At 47.7% G+C, this 14,638-nt stretch overlaps 1 protein-coding gene across 1 annotated transcript in view; it reads left to right on the top strand.

Annotated features, from left to right (window-relative positions):
• SNRNP200 (small nuclear ribonucleoprotein U5 subunit 200) overlaps window positions 1-14,638 on the top strand; it is a 32,622-nt gene that overhangs the window by 13,273 nt on the left and 4,711 nt on the right. Inside the window, exons 15-38 of the mRNA XM_072770355.1 lie at window positions 401-594; window positions 1,147-1,270; window positions 2,505-2,654; window positions 2,896-3,006; window positions 3,756-3,887; window positions 4,053-4,241; window positions 4,598-4,795; window positions 5,202-5,354; window positions 5,465-5,545; window positions 5,813-5,896; window positions 6,549-6,655; window positions 6,982-7,100; window positions 7,360-7,514; window positions 7,617-7,806; window positions 8,015-8,188; window positions 9,404-9,564; window positions 9,865-10,092; window positions 10,445-10,636; window positions 10,723-10,901; window positions 11,082-11,233; window positions 12,077-12,185; window positions 13,559-13,667; window positions 14,093-14,282; window positions 14,380-14,544. Coding sequence (XP_072626456.1) covers window positions 401-594; window positions 1,147-1,270; window positions 2,505-2,654; window positions 2,896-3,006; window positions 3,756-3,887; window positions 4,053-4,241; window positions 4,598-4,795; window positions 5,202-5,354; window positions 5,465-5,545; window positions 5,813-5,896; window positions 6,549-6,655; window positions 6,982-7,100; window positions 7,360-7,514; window positions 7,617-7,806; window positions 8,015-8,188; window positions 9,404-9,564; window positions 9,865-10,092; window positions 10,445-10,636; window positions 10,723-10,901; window positions 11,082-11,233; window positions 12,077-12,185; window positions 13,559-13,667; window positions 14,093-14,282; window positions 14,380-14,544 — 3,646 coding nt within the window. The remainder of the gene's footprint in view (window positions 1-400; window positions 595-1,146; window positions 1,271-2,504; window positions 2,655-2,895; window positions 3,007-3,755; window positions 3,888-4,052; window positions 4,242-4,597; window positions 4,796-5,201; window positions 5,355-5,464; window positions 5,546-5,812; window positions 5,897-6,548; window positions 6,656-6,981; window positions 7,101-7,359; window positions 7,515-7,616; window positions 7,807-8,014; window positions 8,189-9,403; window positions 9,565-9,864; window positions 10,093-10,444; window positions 10,637-10,722; window positions 10,902-11,081; window positions 11,234-12,076; window positions 12,186-13,558; window positions 13,668-14,092; window positions 14,283-14,379; window positions 14,545-14,638) is intronic.

The raw sequence follows: 14,638 nt of genomic DNA, 5'->3' as shown, positions 1-14,638 counted from the left end.
GACACAGGTAGAGCGAGGCTCCCTGTGGGGAGCCTGATAAGGGACTTGATCCCAGGACCCTGGAATCATGACCCAAGCCAAAGGCAGATGCTCAGCCACTGAGCTACCCAAGAAATTTGTCTTTGAGTGAAGTGATGAACTCATTTACCTGAAGTATTAGATTTTCTTGCCATTAAGCATATGTTTCACTAAATTAGCAATGCAGCTCTCAGTGGTTACAGGAGAATATTTTCCAGGGTATTTCACAGTGAATGTTGTCCCACCCTTTGGGTTTCTCTTGCCTGCTCTTTTCTTCTTTATTTGGCATATGAGGTATATACCACAAAATGGGACTATTTTCAGGAAAGAGGACCACATTTTTCTAGTCCTGGAGATAATTTGTAGCCCCTTCATTACTTAGGATGAGATCCATCTCCTCCACGATGACAGAGGTCCTGTCTTAGAAGCTTTGGTGGCCAGGGCCATCCGAAACATTGAGATGACTCAGGAGGATGTCCGACTCATTGGTCTAAGTGCTACCCTCCCCAACTATGAAGACGTGGCTACCTTCCTGCGTGTGGATCCTGCCAAGGGCCTCTTTTACTTCGACAATAGGTATGAGAGAAGATGGGAGAAATTTAACCAGGGTGACCTTCCTGCTGCCCTATCCCCCTTTCAGGGAGCTTTGTTGGATTGGGTATTAGAAGGGTCTTTGGGTTTGGTTTCTTTCTTTCTTTCTTTCTTTCTTTTTTCAAGTCCCATATTGGGCTCCCTGCGAGGAGCCTGCTTCTCCCTCTGCTTATGTCTCTGCCTCTCTCAGCCTATGTCTTTCATGAATAAATAAGATTTATTAAAGATTTCTTAAAAAAAAAAAGATTTTATTTACTCATGAGAGAGACAGAGAGAGAGAGAGGCAGAGACACAGGCAGAGGGAAAAGCAGGCTCCATGCAGGGAGCCCGATGTGGGACTTGATCCTGGGACTCCAGGATCATGCCTTGGGCCGAAGGCAGGTGCTAAACCACTGAGCCACACAGGTGTCCCGGTCTTTGAGTTTTGATGTGGTGTGAATCTAGAAAGGAATGTCGTTCCTGGGCAGCAAATATGACTGTTTATTTCCTCAGTATTCTGTGCTAGAAGCCTAATATGTTTAACTGTTGAACTTCTAGCTTCCGCCCAGTGCCCCTGGAACAGACTTATGTGGGTATCACAGAGAAAAAAGCTATCAAGCGTTTCCAGATCATGAATGAAATAGTCTATGAGAAGATTATGGAACATGCTGGAAAAAATCAGGTCTGTCTGTGGTTTCTTGTTGAACTCTGTTCTTGACTTTTTGTAGTGTTTTGTTTTTAAAGATTTTATTTATTTATTCATGAGAGACAGAGACACAGGCAGAGGGAGAAGCAGGCTCCATGCAGGGAGCCTGATGTGGGTCTTGATCCCGGATCCTGGGATCACGCCTTGAGCCGAAGGCAGACGCTGAGCCACCCAGGTGTTCTTGACTTTTTGGTTTATAATCAGGCAATATCGACAAAAATAAAAAAGAGAGGATACAACACAGATCACCAGTATTAGGAATGAAATGGGATATTACAGTAGAATCTGTATCCAGGGGAAGGATAATAAAGGAATACTATGAAAAACTTCACACGTAAATTTGCCAACCTAGAAGAAGAAATGGGCCAGTTCCTCAAAAAGCACCATCTACTAAAACTCAGTCTAGATGAAATAGATAACCTGAATAGTCTCATAACCACTAAAGGAAATTGAATTTGTAATTTAAAAACTCCCAAAAATGAAATCCCCAGGTGCGGATAATCAGTCTGTCTCTCTACATTATCAGGGGTCCTTCTATAAAAGATTTGGGTGGTTGACACTAGAAATGTAACCTGTGAAAATACAAATAAAAACTAGTGAAAGAGGGCATTTTACTAGAAAATATGGTAACAATTTTTTACTCGAACACTGCTAAGTTCACCAAGACAAAAACTAAGGAAAAGTGAAAGGTGTATAGATTTTTGTCTGATAAAAAGCATTTGCATTTAAATAAAGAGACCAATCTTTTCTTGGCACTAAATACTTGAATGACTTTCCTACCAAATGGAGACTTACTTTCTCAGTCCTTTTATAAAGTCCAGTGCCCATCATTTAATACAATATTTCAGCTGTTAATTTACAGGCATATTCCTCAGGTGGCTTAGAATTGTGTCAGGTGCCTAAACACAAATTCGCAATGGAGATTCCTGAATTTGCATCCTTATTATATTTAAACTTGGTTTCAAAGGTAGAGTACTTAGAGCTTACTTTCCCAGCTATGGGACTCTGCCACTGTGCTTTGTAGTTTTACTTACATAAGGTCTTGCCGGCTTCTGAATCAATATACATTCCTGCCATTGCCCTTCTTCTAGACCTCGGTTTCTCACCATCCAGTAGTGTAGCCGCTGCTTCCTGTTATTGGTACCTCAGAGCCATGGAAGTGACTGTGGTAGCTGTGTCTCTTGACCGTGGCAAACTGGTTTTTCCTTAGGTGCTGGTTTTTGTCCACTCCCGGAAGGAGACTGGGAAGACGGCCAGGGCCATCCGTGACATGTGCCTGGAGAAGGACACTCTGGGTCTGTTCCTGAGAGAGGGCTCAGCCTCCACAGAAGTTCTTCGGACAGAAGCTGAGCAGTGCAAGGTGAGGAGCAACTGCCCCAGTTCTCTGTTAACTACCTGGTAGCTGGTTTAATCCAAGGTAGTCCATACAGTTCTCGACTGCATCATGATGGTACTGTATCAGACAGGTTAAGATTGAATGGCTAGGTGTGGTTATGTGGATTCGGTAAGGGGCAGGGTCTCATGTGAAGAGATCTACTTAGTCTCCATAGAGTTCCCACAGCGAAGCTCACCTAATCATCTGTTCTTTTTCTGTTCCACAGAACCTGGAGCTGAAGGATCTTCTGCCGTATGGCTTTGCTATTCATCATGCAGGCATGACCAGAGTTGACCGGACACTTGTAGAGGATCTTTTTGCTGATAAACACATTCAGGTGAGGGGGAGTAAAATGTAGGCTTTAGAAGACCTGCTTGTCAAATGCCAGATGTTTGTGCCCAGTACTTTGTTTGTGGCTCAGGGAAACCAGGTCATAAGGTTGTGGTAGTACAGTGGATACAATGTTGTGCCACGTCTTCCAGGTCTTTACCTACTGTGTGAAGGAAGGTGAGTGATTTGAGAAAAGTGTCTAAGCATAACAAAGGAGGCATGTTAGTGACTGCAGGTACCTCCAAGCAGGGCCTTGTAAGGTTGGGACCTTGTTTTCTGTCTCAGGATAGGGTATATTATTAATTGTCTAGTAATCTTAATGTTTAGGTTTACACTTTTGCCTTGCAAGTATCTCTAGAACCTTGAAATGTTCATTGTTGGGTAGATGAGGGGAACCCAAGGACTCTTTCCCTCTTTTTTTTTTTTTAAGATTTTATTGATTTATTCATGAGAAATACACAGAGAGAGGCAGAGACGTAGGCAGTGGGAGAAGCAGGCTCCCTGTAGGGAGCTGGATGTGGGACTTGATCCCAGGACCCCAGGATCATGACCTGAGCCAAAGGCAGATGCTCAACCACTGAGCCACCCAGGTGTCCCGACTCTTTCCCTCTTTATTCTAGTGTTACCTTGACAAGTATGGAGCCTACCTCGGTCCTGCTAGAAGCTCTGAGGCCGGTTTCCTAGAGGACTTGAGGATACTAACCCTCTAGTGGTAACATATGTCTGTTTTCTTTATTACTTTTCTTGTTTCTGTAGGTTTTAGTTTCCACAGCAACACTGGCTTGGGGTGTGAATCTCCCTGCCCATACAGTCATCATCAAAGGCACCCAGGTGTACAGTCCAGAGAAGGGGCGCTGGACAGAGCTAGGGGCGCTGGACATTCTGCAGGTATAGAGCCTTTGAGGTTATTTTCAGTAAAGTATTCTGTATATAAAATGCAAGGAGGCCACAAAAGGTGGCACATGGAAGGTGGGGTTCTATGAAGTAGAGGCCTGGGAACAAATCCATAAACTCTGCGGCCACGGCCCTCTTGGTTTCCCATCTCTGACCTAGATGCTGGGACGTGCTGGAAGACCCCAGTATGACACCAAAGGTGAAGGCATACTCATCACATCTCATGGGGAGCTACAGTACTACCTGTCCCTCCTCAATCAGCAACTTCCTATTGAGAGCCAGATGGTTTCAAAGTTGCCTGACATGCTTAATGCAGAAATCGTGCTGGGGAACGTCCAGAATGCCAAGGTAGGGAAGGGCTCTGCTTTTGGCACTTCTTGCTTTCTCTAGAGGAGCCAAGGTATCAGGGGGTGGATGGTCTCCGTCGGGCTATGGGCCACCAGAATCTAGGGTCCTCCAATCCTGCACCCCATATCTTCGATGTGAGCCGTCTCTCAGAAGTCTGTTAAGTCTACGGCAGACAATTCCCCTTATTAACTAAGATCTTAGGACTGTCTTTTTAATAAGGAGATGTTGAAAACCTTCAGAAGACAATGTAATATACATTTTCATAGTTAGGAACTAATTTTTAAGTGATCTATCGGAGCTCTTCATTTGGACATCATTTCTCCATACTAAGATCCACGAGCTCTCACTTCTTGTAGGATGCAGTGAACTGGCTCGGCTATGCCTACTTGTATATCAGAATGCTCCGATCCCCAACCCTTTATGGCATCTCTCACGATGACCTCAAGGGGGATCCCCTCTTGGACCAACGCCGATTGGATCTGGTTCATACTGCTGCCTTGATGCTGGATAAGAACAATCTGGTCAAGTATGACAAGAAGACAGGCAACTTCCAGGTGAGTGGGCTGAGGGATTAAGGTAGAGGTCTCAGTAAAAGTGGCAGCCCCAGAAGATGATTTTTCAAATTGCATTCTTGATTTGGATATTGCCTGTCAATTGCCCATTGCTTGGAACAGGAGAAAAACAGATGGGATTGGACCGTGGTCTTTGAATTTAGGAACTTCTAAAATGGCAAACTAGGTGTTGCTGATGCCTGCTTTATGCACTTGTGTCGAGGTGGCAAATTCAGTTGTCTTTTCTGTGTGGGCATCAGTTCACTGGTGGCCAGTGTATTGTGCCATCTTTCTTCAGTGTGTGGGCTGGGTGCTTGTGTTGACATTGATCTGGTGGGCACCCGTTGTGCACAGTGACAGGTTGCCACTTGTTAATGATACCATTGCATTGAGCGTTTCTCCATTGTAGGTGACAGAACTGGGCCGCATAGCCAGCCACTACTATATTACCAATGACACAGTACAGACCTACAACCAGCTGCTGAAGCCCACTCTGAGTGAAATTGAGCTTTTCAGAGTCTTCTCCTTGTCCTCAGAGTTCAAGAACATCACTGTGAGAGAGGTGAGTCCATGTAGCATGTTGGGACAGGTGATTGGTACTCACCATTGAGTCATCAGATGGATTCTATCTTTGGTCACCTGGCTTTTCCTTGACCTGTTTCCTTTTGGCAGGAGGAGAAGCTGGAGCTGCAAAAATTGCTGGAGAGGGTGCCCATTCCTGTGAAGGAGAGCATTGAGGAACCCAGTGCAAAGGTGAGCCCACTCCTCTGCTTGGGAGAAGGAGTGAGTGGTTTTACAATTTTCTAAAAGGTGAACCTTGAATTCAAGTATATGTTTGGTGACCTGCTCAGTTCTCCCCATTTTTGCATTCTTCTCATATGTTCAGTTTATGTGGAGTAATGATTTTTTAATGGTTGTAAATCAAGATCTGGCATGGATCCCAGAACAAATATGATTCACTTTTTTGGATTGGACTATTCAATGATTGGCCACCGTCTGGCCAACCTTGCTTTTTTCCAGATCAATGTGTTGCTCCAGGCCTTCATCTCGCAGCTGAAATTGGAGGGCTTTGCGCTGATGGCGGACATGGTGTATGTTACACAGGTGAGAGCACAGTGGTGCTGCCAGAGGAGACCTGAACAGCTCCCTGCCCTGTGCTTTTGTGTATTTTGGAGAAAGTAGGCCTGACTCTAGTGAGGGGGAAGGAAAGCCAAGTTTTTGCCCTTGTTGGCTCAATGGTTGATGTGTGTCTGGTATAGCCAGTCTGTTCCACTGATCATGAGCATGCAGAGAGGTGCCTCTCTTGAGAAGCCTGTAAGACAATGCTGGGGAAAGCCACAAGACATGGTATCTGCTTTCCTACAGAGAATGACTTCTCACTATGGCTGCTGGGCTCTTAATGTAAAGGAGCAAAGGGCTCTATTAGCTGTGCTTTGTCTTTACCTCTAAGGGCAAGTCACTGGCATCCTTGCTCTTGCTAGACCACTAAGTGCTAAGCAAGCTGAAGCTTTAAAAAATCATGCAATGAATATTAGGTTAAGATATACAGTGAGCTTGAGCCATACTTCTCTAACTATTCTGTGTTTAGCAAGCATCTGCTATTCAAAAGATGAAAAGTAAGTACAAAGGGACTTGGTTTTTGAGTGGTGTGACTAATTGCATGAGAGTTTGAGGTGATTAAGCCACTTGTTGGGTGGCTTCATTAGGTCTGGGAATAGTGGGGACTTACCAGAGGGAATGTTTTATCTTCCTTCAGTCGGCTGGCCGGTTGATGCGTGCTATCTTTGAAATTGTCCTGAACCGAGGTTGGGCACAGCTGACAGATAAGACGCTGAACCTCTGCAAGATGATTGACAAACGCATGTAAGGGCACAGGGAGCTGGAAAGCTGGTCACCATGAGTTAAGGTCTCCAGACTGAGGGTGTGGTGGGGAAGCCTTGTAGTGCTCTTATCTCTGGCCCTCACTCATGAAGAGGGAACTTTCACTTGGGTGAATGTTGAGAAGAGGGAGGGCCCTTTGGGTAGAGCCCAGGAGTGGGGAGTGGTGGCTTTCAAGTTCCATTGCGGGTGCAGTTCTGGATGCCTTCCATTAAACGACTGTGTTTGTGTGGTCCTGGCTAACCTATTGGAAGCCATGGTGAGGGCTGTCTGTTCCACAAGGGACTGTCATTTGTTTCCTTCCTGGCTAGGTGGCAGTCCATGTGTCCTCTGCGCCAGTTCCGGAAACTCCCTGAGGAAGTGGTGAAGAAGATTGAGAAGAAAAACTTCCCCTTTGAGCGTCTATATGACTTGAATCATAATGAAATAGGTGTGTGGGAAGCTGTCCTCCTTATCCTTACCATTCAGACATCTTTTTGAGCCTTCTTGCCAGTTCTGAGGCCTTCCTCTTGTCCTGTGTTCACTACTCACATCCCACTGAAGTAACAAGGCTAGCTTTTAGTCTCGGGGCTCTGACTCCTCTGGGCTGTACTGGGAGTGGAGGGATTGTGCCACCTGTCCTCAGGGTCTGGTCTGCAGCTGTGCCTGGCAGGCTGGGCTGCAGCCCCAGTGCTCTGCTTTCCTTCTAGGGGAGCTTATCCGCATGCCGAAGATGGGAAAGACTATCCACAAATACGTCCACCTCTTCCCCAAGTTGGAGTTGTCGGTGCATCTACAGCCAATCACACGCTCCACCCTGAAAGTGGAGCTGACCATCACGCCAGACTTCCAGTGGGATGAAAAGGTGAGGCTTTGCTTGGCAGAGGGACTACTTGCAGAGTGCTCCTGAGGAGAACTGGGTTGGAGGTGTGAGTCATGTTCCTGTTCCTTGTGTTGCTGTTGACAGGTTCATGGGTCATCAGAAGCATTCTGGATTCTGGTGGAGGATGTGGATAGTGAGGTGATACTCCACCATGAGTATTTTCTACTCAAGGCCAAGTATGCCCAGGATGAGCATCTCATCACGTTCTTCGTGCCTGTTTTTGAACCACTGCCTCCTCAGTACTTCATCCGAGTGGTGTCTGACCGCTGGCTCTGTGAGTGTGTCTCTCTGTAGTCCCATAAAGGGAGATCTTCTGGGGGAATTGTAAGGGTGTCTTGCACTTTGTGCTGGGCTGGATTTTGTGGGGTTAGAGTGATAGTATCTGCTGTTGCCTTGGTGTTTCCAGTGTGCAGGGAGGAGCTCTGAGGGGCCATTAGGTAAAGGGAGGACTGCTCACGCCCCCACTCATTTCTGTTCTGCAGCTTGTGAGACCCAGCTGCCGGTCTCCTTCCGGCACCTGATCCTACCAGAGAAGTACCCACCTCCAACTGAGCTTCTGGACCTGCAGCCCTTGCCCGTGTCTGCCCTGAGAAACAGTGCCTTTGAGAGCCTTTACCAGGATAAGTTTCCTTTCTTCAACCCCATCCAGACCCAAGGTAGGTGTTTCTGTCCCCAGGTGGTTGTTTCCTTTGGGGGCCTTTTTTTGTTTGTTTGTTTGTTTGTTTTTTCCTTTGGGGGCCTTTTAAGGTTCCCTAGAGATAGAGGTGTTCTGTGGCAGGAATGGAAGTAGAGCACTCAGGTAGATGGAGCTCATCAGTGCCTACTGTTGGAGCACAACAGGACTTCATCCTTTCTCAGTCCTTGGTTACCATTAGATGTCCTTTGCTTTTTTGCAACGTGTCATGGGCAGGGCCAGTAGAACAAGATCTTATCTGGTGCATTGCTGTTTCTCAGGAGCTCAGATTCAGGAGGCTGGATTCGTGCCCTTGTTGCTCAAGTATTGAACCAGTGTGTGCAGCATTGATTGAGGCCCCTTTCTCCCTCATTGGTTATTTTTTCCTTCAAAGATTTGATTTATTTGACAGAGAGCCAGGGAGCACAAGCAGGGAGGAAGGACAGCGGAAGAGAGAGAAGCAGATTCCCCAGTGAATAGGGAGCCTGACTTGGGGCTCAATCACAGGAGCCTCGGGATCATGACCTGTGCCGAAGGCAGATGCTTAACCAACTGAGCCACCCCGGCTCCCTAACCCCTGCCCTGCATGGTTTTAAATAACGGCCAGGTTCACAGGGTATGCAGTGATATCTAAGTTCTTTTGGCTGAGTACATCTGGGTGTTTTCTCTTTTATGTTTTTCACCATTCCGAGGGATTTGCCATTTGTGATACTACTATTAGTGTCCTGGCAACTAGGCAGGGAGAGGCACCTTGACTGAACCAGCTAATAAACAGAACTTGGACTTCAACTAGTTTGAATAGCAGGATTTAGGCTTTACCTTCTTTCTTTATTAGACCATTTCCAGGGAACATAGGAGAGGGTTGGAGGAGCAGAGAAAGGTAGCCAGTTCTTTTTGTTCTACATCCTGGTCCCTGAGAAGAACTGCATAGAAGCATGGGATACTTGGCCTCCTTCCATCTGCCATCCTGCCGTCGTCTCCATGCTCCCTGAACTCTTGGTCCAGGCTCTTGCTCTGTTGCTTGTGTGTGAGGTGGAAAAAATGAGGGGGGAGAGGTGTGATAGGCTGACTGCTGTAAGAGGCCTAATGCCGTCCGATTGGCTGGTGGCACTTGATGGCTGACTGGCTGGCTGAGTTTCTCTGAGGAGTGGTCTGAGTCTCTTCTCTCCTCTGCTCCTGCTGCTGTACCGGCTTCCAGTGTTCAACACCGTCTACAACAGTGATGACAACGTGTTTGTGGGGGCGCCCACGGGCAGCGGAAAGACCATCTGCGCAGAGTTTGCCATCCTGCGGATGCTGCTGCAGAACTCGGAGGGACGCTGTGTCTATATCACCCCCATGGAGGCGCTGGCAGAGCAGGTAGGTGGCACGGTGTTGTGTCACATGTGAATTTTTCTGGAAGCTGTTTTCATCTGAGCCTGGATCAAGATTTTCTAAATCCTTGAAATGCTTGAGGTCAGTTGAGGCAAGACTCTTTGCTTTCTTTTGTTCATGTTCTCAGTGTGTCATCTCTTAAGGGTTAACGTGGGATTATAAAGTAGTTTGAGATAGACAGATCATCAAGGCTCTCTGTTAGGCTTTTTAGCTTTTCTTGTTAGAAATGAAACGAGACCTACCCTGGCCTCATGTTTCTCTGCTCTTCCTCTCTCTGCATGCCAGGTTTACATGGACTGGTACGAGAAGTTCCAGGACAGGCTCAACAAGAAGGTGGTGCTCCTGACGGGGGAGACTAGCACAGACCTGAAGCTTCTGGGCAAGGGCAATATCATCATCAGCACCCCTGAGAAGTGGGACATCCTCTCCCGGCGGTGGAAGCAGCGCAAGAATGTCCAGAACATCAACCTCTTCGTGGTGGATGAAGTCCACCTTATCGGGGGCGAGAATGGGGTATGGCACAGGCTCAGAGCTGTGACTGCCTGAGAGGCCTTGGCATTGGGACTTAGCCTGGGGTCTGAGGCCAGAGACCAGGTGCCGCTGCTTAGAAAATTCTGCTTGTCACTTTATTCCAAAGGTACAATGTGAGACTTTTTTGGTAGTCCTCTTGAAAAGTAGCATTGCTTAGTGGAGATTGGCTGCTATGGAGGAGATGGACCCAGAGATAGGAGAGCTCCTAATTAGAAGGAAGAGTGAGGCGACCATTTCGAGGTGGTCGGCTGTACAGGAAGGCTTACTCTGGGTGCAGGCTTGGGATGGGGGCTGGGGGGCCTGTGCCTGTAGTGACTCCCTCCCTGTGTTCCAGCCTGTCTTAGAAGTGATCTGCTCCCGGATGCGCTACATCTCCTCCCAGATTGAGCGACCCATTCGCATCGTGGCCCTTAGCTCCTCGCTCTCGAATGCTAAGGATGTGGCCCACTGGCTGGGGTGCAGTGCCACCTCTACCTTCAACTTCCACCCGAATGTGCGTCCCGTGCCCTTGGAGCTGCATATCCAGGTAGGACCTGTCCTCCCCGCTCCTATGTGGCCTTGTGGCAGAGGACCAGGTCTGATGCCCGTCCCTTTGTTTTCCTCGGTCTCCAGGGCTTCAACATTAGCCACACACAGACTCGCCTGCTCTCCATGGCCAAGCCCGTGTACCATGCTATCACCAAACATTCTCCCAAGAAGCCTGTCATTGTTTTTGTTCCGTCCCGAAAGCAGACCCGCCTCACTGCGATTGACATCCTCACCACATGTGCAGCTGACATCCAGCGGCAGAGGTGGGGCAGGGAGGGGCAGGGAGGGTTGGGTCACTGAGGTTGGCTCACCATGAAGAGCCTCCTGTTCGTGAAGGTGGGGATTAGCCCCATCGGGCTAGGGGCTGGCCAGCTGCAATGGTTGGAAGGGTCTTGCCAGGGTTGGGAAGCGCTCTGAGCCGATTCAGTGTCTGTGCTGCCTAGGTTCTTGCACTGCACCGAGAAGGATCTAATCCCGTACCTGGAGAAACTAAGTGACAGCACTCTCAAGGAAACGCTGTTAAATGGGGTGGGCTACCTGCACGAGGGCCTCAGCCCCATGGAGCGACGCCTGGTGGAACAGCTCTTCAGCTCAGGTGAAGAAAATTCTTGTGGCCAGAAGGAGGTCAGATGTAAGGGTATCACAGGCGATAGATATGAAATTTTAGGACGTGGGTGATACTTTCCTCCAGCAGACTCATCATCCTCAAAATTCTTTTCTGATGAGTTTATCTATTACCTCATTTGATCCTCCCAATAACCTTGGAATATGGGTAGAATATCATGCCTACTTGCTAGATGAGAAAACAGGCATTGTAAAGGTGGTATTACTTCAGAATCTGGTTTTCTAGACCAGGACCTCTGACTGGTAGACCTGGCTTTCCACAGATACCACTCTCACCAAGTTTGTTAGATCTTAGAGGTGTAATAAACGCTCGAGCTGAGTCTCATTTGGGTGGTCTGTGTACCACTGTCCCTTGTTGACCTATGGCATTTCACGCAGAGTATTAGCACTATTTGGTGGCACTGCAGTGGAGATGCTGGCACTCTTTGATGCTTGAATCTGTGGTTTGAGGCATGCTCACAGCTCAGTCTTGCTGTACGTACTGAGCCAGCGTATGACTGAGTTGGTGTTACCACGTTCCAGTCAGCAAGGCCAGTCTGTCAAGCAGATAGCTAAGCCTAGCTTTCCCTGAGCTTGGGATTCTATTCTAGGATTATCTCATTTCCTACAAGATAGTCTCCCAAGCAGGGCAGCAGCAGCATGGAGCCACCTCTTACAGTATTGCGTTAGCCCTTGTCATGATTAGGGCTCATTCCCAGCAAACTTTGCTCTGAGTTCTCAAAAGAAGCACAGGATAAGGCCCTACCTGCGAGGGAGACAGATCCTCCCAGGGAGCTGGCCTGCACTCAGTCATCTTCTCCCCTCTGCCTCTCAGGGGCTATCCAGGTGGTGGTAGCTTCTCGAAGTCTCTGCTGGGGCATGAATGTGGCCGCCCACCTGGTGATCATCATGGACACCCAGTACTACAATGGCAAGATCCATGCGTGAGTCTCACTGTGCTCTGCATTAATGGGAACCTTCTCCTAAAATGAACATAACAGGGCAGCCCGGGTGGCTCAGCGGTTTAGCGCCACCTTCAGCCCAGGGCCTGGTCCTGGAGACCTGGGATTGAGTCACACATCGGGCTCCCTGCATGGAGCCTGCTTCTCCCTCTGCTTGTGTCTTTCATTAATAAATAAAATCTTAAAAAAATAAAATAAAATGAACATAACATCTGCAGATACAGAAATTATGAAGGAAAGATGTTAGGGAGATGAAGAGCCAGCTGAGATTCCCCCACAGCCACATACATGTCTGAGAGAGTGTTTAGTCTTAGGCCCTAGGTTCACTTTTTCTTTTTTTAAAGATTTTATTTATTTATTCATGAGAGACACACAGAGAGAGAGGGGCAGAGACACAGGCAAAGGGAGAAGCAGGCTCCATGTGGGGAGTCCGATGTAGGACTCAATCCCAGGACTCCAGGATCACACCCTGGGCCGAAGGCAGGCACTAAACCTCTGAGCCACCAGGGATACCCTTTAGGCTCACTTTTGCTTCTGTGGTCATCCTGTCACATTGCAGCAAGTTGGAGAACCAGGAAGTTTGAGGTGGAGATTAGGTAGTTGTTTATCTTATAGATAGGGAAAGTGACATGATCCAAGTCACACACCTGTGTGGTAACAAGAAGTAGAAGGTTCGGTTTTCCTTAAAAACTTGAATGATTTGGGATCCCTGGGTGGCGCAGCGGTTTGGCGCCTGCCTTTGGCCCAGGGCGCGATCCTGGAGACCCGGGATCGAGTCCCACATCGGGCTTCCGGTGCATGGAGCCTTCTTCTTCCTCTGCCTGTATCTCTGCCTCTCTCTCTCTCTCTGTGACTATCATTAAAAAAAAAAAAAAAAAAAAAACTTGAATGATTTAATTCTTAATTTTTTCTCAAAATGTAGATTTTTGTTTTCCTGGAATATTCGCTATGGGCTTATTTTTAACATCTGAAATTCATTCTAGGTTTGGATTTAAGTCAGGTGAGTGTCTAACTTCTGAGACACAGCTGTTTGGAAAGCTTGACCTACATATTTGATCCTTTCTTAGGGAGTTACTTGCTTTTGGCATTCGCTGGGTTTGTAGCTTTGGTTCAAGGACCCTGATTTGCAGTCTCAACTCTTACAGTCTCAACTCTTACACTTGAAAATCACAATGATATAGAGAGAAACAAGTGAAACTAGTAACTGAGCACGGGAAGTGCTCGGGGGATAGCTGTAATTGTCCACTGTCTCCCACATTTGCGTTTTATTCTTTGGCATTGAGGGAGTCTGAGCTGCCTGAGTGCAGTCTCCATGTGGATGCCTCTTTGCCACCTTTCTTCTCCTCTGTCCCCAGGTACGTGGATTACCCCATCTACGATGTGCTTCAGATGGTGGGCCATGCCAACCGCCCACTGCAGGATGACGAGGGGCGCTGTGTCATCATGTGCCAGGGCTCTAAAAAGGTCATTCCTGGTCTCAGAGCAGATTCTTTCTTAGGTGTCTTTCCTTGTTTACATTCTTTCTGTTAGCTTCTGTTTCTTTTATTTTCCACATTGCTTTTATGATAACCCTCTCAGCACATGGAATTTTGTACCCTTTATTTTTGCTGCTGCTGCTGACTCCACATGTTGAGGTCTTTACTTTCTGGCTGGTTCTTCATATATTGTTAGGCCTGTTTGACTTGCTCTATCCATATTCCCATTGTAGAATGGTCAATGAGGCCAGTGGGACCAGGCATACACACCTAGTCAGTACAGTGAGTTCTTCCATTGTTGTATTAGCTGGGTCTGTAACACAGAGCCATTCCCTGTTGATTTGCCCTTAGCCCTTTTTTGTGACCGTGTTGTCATTGACTCTTTATTGCCATCTCTCCTTTTCCAATCTACAGGATTTCTTCAAGAAGTTTTTATATGAACCTTTGCCAGTAGAGTCCCACCTCGACCACTGTATGCATGACCACTTCAATGCTGAGATTGTTACCAAGACCATAGAGAACAAGCAGGATGCCGTGGACTACCTGACCTGGACCTTTCTGTACCGCCGCATGACACAGAACCCCAATTACTACAACCTGCAGGGTCAGTGGACTGTGGAGTGCACAGTATCCTTTTGTGGTTCTCATGGCCCTTGCCGGCCATCTCCTGGTGACTCCCTACTTCTCTCTCACCGTTACAGGCATCTCCCATCGTCACCTGTCTGACCACTTGTCAGAACTCGTGGAGCAGACCCTGAGTGACTTGGAGCAGTCCAAGTGCATCAGCATTGAAGACGAGATGGATGTGGCACCCCTGAACCTGGGCATGATTGCTGCTTACTATTACATCAACTACACCACCATTGGTGAGGGGCCGGCAGGGGCTGGTGTCTGGGGAGCCCAAGCTAAAGGAGTCTCATGCAGGGGCCTGCAGCCCAGTGGGTGAGAGGGCACAGGGCT

This window comes from Canis lupus, chromosome 12 (assembly GCF_048164855.1).
Source record: "Canis lupus baileyi chromosome 12, mCanLup2.hap1, whole genome shotgun sequence".
NCBI classification, from domain to species: domain Eukaryota; kingdom Metazoa; phylum Chordata; class Mammalia; order Carnivora; family Canidae; genus Canis; species Canis lupus.
The sequence above is the reverse complement of the archived record's forward strand: the minus strand, read 5'-3'. Positions and strand labels throughout refer to the sequence as shown.